The sequence below is a fragment of the Sciurus carolinensis genome, chromosome 11 (assembly GCF_902686445.1).
Source record: "Sciurus carolinensis chromosome 11, mSciCar1.2, whole genome shotgun sequence".
NCBI classification, from domain to species: domain Eukaryota; kingdom Metazoa; phylum Chordata; class Mammalia; order Rodentia; family Sciuridae; genus Sciurus; species Sciurus carolinensis.
The window spans coordinates 28295484-28304747 of NC_062223.1; the positions used below are offsets into that span (position 1 = coordinate 28295484).

Below are 9264 nucleotides of genomic sequence, written 5' to 3' on the forward strand. Positions count from 1 at the left end.
TCATCATCTTTAGAATAGATGGCTATCTATGGACTGTGGTTTAGAAGTGAGTTGTCCCCCAAGAGGTCATGTGAGAGACAATGCAAGGAATTTTAAAGGTGAAATTATTGGTCTACAGGAGTCTTAATCCAATCAATGCATTAATCCCCTAATAGGGATTACCTGAGTGATAACCCTAGGCAGGTTGGGTGTGGCTGGAGGAGGTGGGTCTTTGGGGGCATTCCACATTTTTGTCCATGGTGAAGGGATCTCTCCTCACTCTCTCTCTCTCTCTCTCTCTCTCTCTCTCTCTCTCTCTCTGCTTCCTGTTATCATGTCCTGAGCTGCTTTCCCTTGCCGTACTTCTGCCATTGATATTCTGACTTACCTTAGGCCCAGAACAATGGAGTTGGCCATTTAAGGACTGAGAACTCTGAAACTGTAAGGCCCCAAATAAACTTTTTCTCCTCTGAAATTTTTCTTGTTAGGTCTTTTGGTCACAGCATTGGAAAAAGTATCTAAAAAAGTAATGAATGTGTCAGAAAAACAATAGATCAAAAGGCAATATTCAAGGTCTTCTAAGACTCAACTGTTTCCAAATGTCAGTCTCAGCAATTCAGTGAATACTTTTCAAAAAACCATTAGAAATGTGGTTCAGTGGGAAAGTGCCATTGGGTCCAAAAAACAAATCCTCAGCTCACATTTCAATTGTTTTTGGTAGTTTGCATGCTATGTATATTGTAGAATTTGCCACACTTCTTACTTTTTAAGTTTGACACAGGATTTTGCTAGGTTAATCTAGTTGACCTTAAACTCATAATCCTTTCACTCAGCTCCACAAATCACAGGAATTATAGGAGTGAACCACCAAATTTGGTTTTGCCACCTTTCTAAAGGAAAATGATATCCCCGGGTGTGGTGGGGCATTATGTAATCCTATTGTCTCAGGAGGCTGAGGCAGGAGGAATGCAAATTTGAGGCCAGCCTCAGCAATTTAGCAAGGCCCCAAGCAACTTAGTTAACTCTGCCTCAAATAAGAAAAAGAGACTTAGTATTTTTATATACTTGAAATATTTATGAAGTATATGAAGTAGTATGATTTCTACCCAATTACAGTTACCATGTCCACTCAGTAGAAAAATGAATTTATATAATTCAAGGAAGAATGTACAGTAGGCCAATTTTGACAATAAGCCAGGATCCCAGAAAGAAGAGCCAGATACCTGTACCTGCATTTCCCTGGAAATCAGTCACAGAATGTATGAGCTACAAGTTTTATGGTCACATGGACACATATAGGGAACGGGTTAAATTTTAATGGTAACCAGAGTTGAAAAATTTCCAGATTGAAACCCTGAACTGATGCCACAGGTATAAAAATGATAATGTGATAGACCACACTTACTGAGATGTGGTTCATTTCAGTGACCAGAAAATGCTAGGCCTGAAGGTTGGGTGAAAGAGTACTGAAAAGCCTGTGCTCTAAGTAACTTAGAAGGAGAGACATTTTGGTCCTGATTAGATGCTTTGAGACCTCAAGCTATCTTTACACCTGAGTTTTGAACATAATGTTCAGTGCTTAATCAAATTTGCAAAGTACATTAAAAGATAGGAGAAGGGCAGTCTCTACCTCTGGAGATGGCCTGCATTCTTATTTGGGTGTATTTTTTTGCTTCACCCCAAAAGTTTCTTTCTCTGAAGACGGCACTGGTTCTTTCTTAAATGTGTATTTCTTGCTTTACTTCAAAGATGTGTTCTCTCTTGAGAAAACCTGCATTCTCCCTTGAATATGTGTCTATCTGTGGTACATGAATATGTGTCTCTGGAAAGAGAGAGAGAGAGAGAGAGAGAGAGAGAGAGAGAGAGAGAGAGAGAGAGAGAGAAGGAAGAGAGAGAGAGAGAGAAAGAGAGAGACAGAAATATAAAGAAGCCTGTGAAATAATATACAATATTATATACAAAATAGTGTACAATAGGTTTAGAATTCCTCAAAACTTCTTCAAAATATTTCATAAATCAACTACACATTCCATGAATAAGAACATTATTTTAGTCAACTTTTTAATCACTGTGCCCAAAATATCTGACCAGAACAATTTTAGAGAAGGAAAAGTTTCTTTGGGGCTCATGGTTTCAGAGGTCTGAGTCCACAGATGGCCAATTCCTTTACTCTGGACCTGAGGTGAGACAGATGTCATAGTGGAGAGTGTGGTAGAGGAAAGCAGCTCAGGACTTGAGAGTCAGAAAGCAGAAAGAAAGTTCTGCTCACCAGAGACAAAATATATACCCCAAAAGCACGTCCCTGGTGAAGCACCTCATTCAGTCACACCCTAGGTGCCTATAGTTATTCCCAGCTAGTCCTTATAGGTGGATTAATGCATTGTTAGTTTAAGGCTCTCATAACCCAATCATTTCACCTCTGAAGTTCTTGCATTATCTCACACATGAGATTTTCAGGGAAGCCTAATATCTAAACCATAAAAAAGATAAAACAAAATCAAACATTTAAAATGTTTAGGACACTATAAGCTGACATAAATAAAAAGAGTGTTTATCTTAAGAAAAAAAAAACTAAATAGAAATAGAATAAAAATATAGTAACCGGTGTTAAAAATTTAAATGGGGGCTGGGGTTGTGGCTCAGTGGTGGAGCACTTACCTAGCATGTTTGAGCACTGGGTTTGATCCTCAGCATCACATAAAAATAAATAAATACACTAAAGCTATAAAAAAGAGTTTAGTTTTGAAAAACAAGAATCCAAATGGAAATTTAAATACTGAAATAAGTATAGTTGATGAGAGTAATAATCTTAGAGATTTATCAGAGAGGAAAATAGAATCAAAGAAAATATTTACAAACTTTAAATCTGATGAGATATTCAGAATATATAAGGAATAAGAAGCTCCTACAATTCAATAACAAATAATGAATTAATATCACAATTTATATTGGATTAAGAGCTTAAGTAGATGTGCAGAAAAGACATACAAATGATCTAAATTTCTAAGAAAAAAAAATGCTCTGTACTATTAATTATCAGGGAAATGCAAATCAAAATGGCAATGGGATATTATTTTTAGTTATGGACAAACTGTGAAGTCTGTGTTTTTTCTTTAGTGAGTGAACTTTTATTATTTCATTAATTCAATACCCAAAAGCAGTTAATGGAATAAATACTGTAATGTAATCATCCCTAGTGCTTCAGAAGAAAACAGCTATCACAATGATGCAAAACTGTTTCAACTAATTGTACGTTTTGGCAGCCCACTCCAATTATAATTCCCTGATGCCGCTATCTCCACAGTCTGGGGACATGAATAAGACCTGGAGTTTGGCAGAGTTTAGACTATGTGTTCCACTTTCAGGTGTTTCTTTGTAAAATGCCATTTTACTGTTATTTTACTGTCCACTTTTGTAACAAACCTCATGCATATTGCTCTGTGAAGTAATATTTACTCACCGTGGACAGAAATACCTGACCTTCATTAGTCTTAAGAAGAAATTCTTAGTGAATTAATCAAAAACTTTAGGTTTCAGGTCATTTCATTTATTTTTGGTCTTTCAAAGCAGGTGGAAAACAGGGGTGCAGTTCACATAGATTTCTATAAAATTAAACAGGTCTCTTCCTATGGCCAGGGCTGCCTTGATTTTCACTCACAGTGCATAAAGTGTTTCTCAAAATTAAATTGTTTACTACAGAAACTGGCAGCAGTGGTAGTACCAGGGATCAATGGAGAAAGTCACAGAAAGTTTGTGGGATGTTTGTTGATCGTGAGTTCCCCTAGATCTAGTTCTGATTTAAGTACAAGCCTAATCCTGAACAATTTATGTTTTAAAAATCCATTGGAAATTGCTAGGACTTAAGTACCAAGACTTTTCCTGAGTATATATTTGTTACTGACCTACAAAATATGCCATGTATCAAGAGTAGTAGTAACAGAATTTACTAGTATATTCACATTTTGAAGGAAAATTTATGTATTAAAACTGTCTAAGAAATAATGGATATTTCAAGTCTGCCCACCCAGGCCCACTGGCTATGGGAAAAACCCACTCCTAATAGATGTTCTGTGTTGAGTTGCTGTCATGTAAGAGTAGGAACTCATGGAGTCACGTCTACATTGAGAAACTTATTCCACATAAAGCCAAAAAAATGGAATACAATCTAGAGATGTATTTCTGCTCTTGCCTTATGTCTCTTTTCTCATTTTTTCTTCTTTCATATCAAGACCACTCAGTAAATTGCCCATTGCTTATACTTCATCCTCTCCTCCAAGTTTGCCTCACCTTAAAGAAAGGGTTGTTTCTTTGGTTAAGTACCTGTGCAGTTTTTATTATACAATTTTCATTGTATCATAGAATATATTTTGTATGGAAATATTGTTGGTGACAGTAACATATTTCTGTTCTATGTATATTTATGAATATATAAATACTGATCTATGTATATATATGTATTTCATTAACATTTAAAGTAAAATAACTATTAATGTGCTTTAAGTCAGTTCTTTAGGCTATCTATATACATATATATGTAATCAGTTATATTAAATATTAAATATATACCTGACTTAAAGCATATTAATAAAGTTATTAAAAATTTAATTGAAAACCTCTAAAAAATAATAAATGTTGATTCAATGTCTCAATAAAAGACACATAAAAATACCCAAGGAGACAGCATGCATTGATAAAGTTTGAATGGAGACAGTGTGAACATGTCATAGATGAGATTCTGTAGCAAATTCTACAGAATCATATAGAATGGAATCTACACTGCATCATGGAATCTATACAGTCCAACGACTAAATTCTATGGTCATTTGATTTTGTATCATGTCTAGAAGGGTATAAAATGCAAAAGCAATTAACACTAACATATCTGGGTTGCCAATAGTGATGTTGAGCCATCTCTGCGATCCTTAGTGTCCTTCCTCAAATCATATCAAGGGGCTCTTTGCTTCTGTTCTGCTTCCTTTGCTTCAATTTTTGTGATTACTTTGAGCCATAAATTTATATTTCAGCAGTACAAAAACAATACTAAAAAAGGTTGACTTTTAAATAAGTTGTTATCTAGTATTTCTCACATTTCAGTGCAGGTAGAAATCCTCTGGGGGCTTGGTAGAATCACAAAGTGTGGACATCATCCCAAAGTTTTTGATTCAGAAGGTTGATGGGGTTGGGGAATTCCTATCTTAAGAAATTGCCAGGTGCGGCTGCTGCTTTAATTGGGTACCAGGTTTCTTAAATTAAGTCACTCTTCACACATGCCACCTCTTTATTCCTTCCATTTTTTTCCTATTAGTTCTGCTTTTCAGGAATAACTTGTGTATTTTTTTTTTTTTTTAGCCCACAGAATTTATGACATCTTCTGAAGGAAATCGAAGCAGCAGGCCCACTTTTAATCTGTTGGGTTTCTCAGAATACCCAGGTCTCCAGATTTCACTCTTCCTAGTTTTCTTGTCCATTTATGCAGTCACTCTAGTGGGAAATTTGGGGATGATAATAATCATCATGTTCAACCCCAAACTCCATACGATCATGTACTTTTTCCTTAGCCACCTTTCCTTTGTAGATTGCTGTTATTCCACTGTAGTTACACCTAAATTGCTGGAGAACCTGGTTGTGAAAGAGAAAACCATCCCTTTCTCTGGTTGTATCGTGCAATTTTCTTTTGCTTGCATTTTTTCAGGTATAGAAACTTTCATGCTAGTAGCCATGGCCTATGACCATTTTGGGGCAGTTTGTAACCCTCTGCTATATACCACTATAATGTCTCAGAAGCTTTATGTTCTTCTGGTGGCTGGGTCTTACTCTTGGGGCTTGGTATGCTCCCTGACACTCACATATTTTCTTCTTACCCTGTCATATGGGGAATCTAACATCATAAATAACTTCATCTGTGACCACCCTGTAATTGTTTCTGTCTCCTGCTCAGACCCCCATATCAGCCAGATGCTATGTTTCATTATTGTGGTATTCAATGAGGTGAGCAGCCTGATCATTATCACTGTGTCCTATGTGTTCATTTTCATCACTGTTATGAGGATACCTTCAACAAGTGGGCGTCAGAGAAACTTCTCCACCTGTGTCTCCCACCGGAACGCCATCACCATCTTTCATGGAACCATCCTGTTCCTCTACTGCGCTCCTAGTCCCAAGACTTCTTGGCTCTCAGTTAAAGTAGCCTCTGTGTTTTATACAGTGGTGATTCCCATGCTGAACCCATTGATCTACAGTCTTAGGAACAGAGATGTGAAGGACACTTTCAGAAAATTAGTTGTCACCAAATCTTTTTGGCACACAACATAATATTCTTATATTTATTATTCTATATTTGAAAAAAAATGAATGACTAAAATTCAGACCCTCCAGTTAGAAAAGAACAAATAATTGAAAATGAATGCAAGTGAAATTCCACATAATGGTGAGCAACTGGAATGCTCATACATTTCAGAGGGTAAAAGACAAAATGACTTTGAAGACAGTTGTAAAATGCTATATGAAGTTATAGAAAAATTTCTCAAAGAACCTAGCAATTTCTTTTCTTGGTATTTGTCCATGAAAACTGAGATTAGATATTTCAGGATAAAATTCTTCTCTATGACTTGTTCAATAATATAGGGAAAAGAGAAGGGAGATTAGTAGGAGATATCGATGAGATTTTCTTAACCCAGTTCCTTTAAAAAAAGTGATATTCTTGGAAAATGCAACTTTTCTTTCATGAAGAACTTTTGCTGTAGACCTATTAAGGATAAATGTGCAAAAGCAGAAAAAATACTGATGCATCTTATCCTGTTATCCTAGTGAAACTGATTATAGAAAGTTAGAAATTACTTATTTTATTATATATACTGTATATAATTACATATAACTTAGCTTAAGTAAGCCCTTATAGATATGTATATACATATTCCAACATATAGTCATAATTATGTACATTTAATATATGGTACAACATACGAGTATTCCATAATGTGTGTAATCCTTACCTGCATTGTGCTTTTTGTGACCTCTTCATAGTAACCACATACATACACCTTGGAGAATTTGACTGATGAGGTATAATTGTCCTCCCATGTAATTGTACTCTTGAGATTAAAGATAAGAAGTGTAATTTGTTCATAAAGAATGGTTTGTCCATTGCTGTTAATTCTGGTAAAGATAGACTTTGTATATTAGCCAATGTTTTATCAGGACAAGAAAATAACTACTTTTCATTGTTAAACCTAGTGGGTTTAGAATAGGGATTTATCCTAAAAGTGTTGGAAGCTCTGCTGGAGTTAAAAAGGGAAGAGAGGTCTTCCATGGAGTACTAAGGAAGCCATCAAAATGGAGGAACAAAAGTTTTCATGACTCAGTCATCCCATAATTTATTTACGTGTCTTAGGGATGGCTCTCCTGGGGTTTTCACTGCGTCCTGACAGGTGCGTGCCTTCCTCAGATCTGAAAAGCTGATATAGACAGATCTCTTCTAGTCATAATAACCAAATTATTATGCCTAAACCCCTATTAATTTAAAAATGAGTAAAGAAAACATGTCCTATACACAGGACAGAGTACTATTTCACCACAAAGAATAACAAAACCATGTCATTTGAAGGAAAATGCATGGAACAGGAGGTCACGTTAAGTGAAATAAGTCAGACTCAAAAAAACAAGTATTGTATTTTTTTTTTCATTTCACATATGGAATCTAAAATATAGCAACAGTAAAAAAACATAACATGAAAATACAAGGGGACTTTTTACTGAAGAGGAAAGGGGCTTGCAGGAAGGGTGGATAAAATAAAGGATGTTACATGCATGATACATGCATACCCAGGTTTTTAGCATCACAGTTCACAATGACCAAACTATGGAACCAGCCTAAGCATACATCAATGGATGAGTGAATAAAGTAAATGTGATATATATACACAATGGAGGAGCCCTAAAGATAAATAAATTTATGTCATTTGCAGGAAAATGGATGGAACTAGAGATGATTATGTTGCGTGAAGTAAGTCAGACTCAGAAGGTCAAGGGTCATATGCTTTATTTCATATGTAGAAGATAGGAAAAAGGAAAAGAAAGATGGGGAGGCAGGGATCTCATGAGAAGCAAAGGGAAGTGAGCAGAGGAAAGGGTCAAGGGTGTGTGAGGTAGGGTGGGGAGGGAGTGCTGGGGAGAGATATTGGCCAAATTATACTGCTGTATGGTTTATTATGTGCACATATGAGTATGTATTAAAAATCCCATCATTATGTAGAACTATAATGCATCAATAAAAATGTGAAAAGAAAAAGTACATGTTGTGTAATGATTACCACAGTCAAGATAATTAACATCTCCTCATATCATCACAAATTTTTGGATAGTGAGATCCCTGATATTGCTCTGCTAGCAAATATTTAAAATAAGCTGCATTCTTGAAGGAACTTTGGATTGTACAGAGGGGAAGGAGAGAAGGGGAGGGGGCCTGTGGGATTGATAAGGATGGTAGAATGAATCAGACATTATTATACTATATACATGTATGAAGAATTTAAAATATATATTTATCACTTTCAAAAAAGTTAATGAAAAAAACAAATAAAAAATAAAATAAACTACATTCTTATTAACTATTGTCCCCATGTTTTACATGCAGTTCCTAGTAACCTTATAACTGAAGGCTTGTTTCAGTTGACCATTTTCTACTCTTTATCCCCTAAACCCCAGGTTTTCATAGCTATGGTTCTACTCTCCATTACAAGTTTGACTTTTAAAATTTGTTTTAGATTCTACATGGAAGTGACACCATGTTATGTCAAGCTTAATTCACTCAGCAAGATACATGTCCTCCAGTCATTTCCATATTGTTACAAATGGCAGGCTGTCCTTCTTTTAAAAGGGTGAATAATTATTAGGGAAAAAATTGGAGAGTGTGTATCATGGCATTTCTAAATAACAAGTAGGTCTGTTTCTAATTTATTCAGGAAGCACTACATTGTTTTCCACAATAAATGCCTCATGTCACTTTCCCATCAAGAGTATATGAGGGTTCCCTGCCTTCCACCTCTTTGATTCTTTGTGATAGCCATACTGACAAGCCTGAGGTGATATCACATTGTGGTTTGATCTGCCTCTCCCTGGTGATTAGTTATGTTAAGCATATTTTCATATGCCTGTTACATAATTGAAAGTATTCTTTGGAAAAATGTCTATTTAAGGTTTTGCCTGCTTTTTTAAAATTGTCTTGTGTATTTGCTTCAAGTGATAAACTTTCACTGGAGAGTAGGGTTATTACTCTTAAAAGATTTA

The 9264-nt window shown here is 35.6% G+C and overlaps 1 protein-coding gene across 1 annotated transcript; it reads left to right on the plus strand.

The window, feature by feature from the left end:
- Nucleotides 1-5340: 5340 nt before the first annotated feature.
- LOC124959348 (olfactory receptor 5D13-like) lies at nucleotides 5341-6291 on the plus strand. Its single transcript, XM_047517863.1, has one exon. The coding sequence runs from the start codon at nucleotides 5341-5343 to the stop codon at nucleotides 6289-6291; it is 951 nt and encodes a 316-aa protein (XP_047373819.1).
- Nucleotides 6292-9264: the final 2973 nt, after the last annotated feature.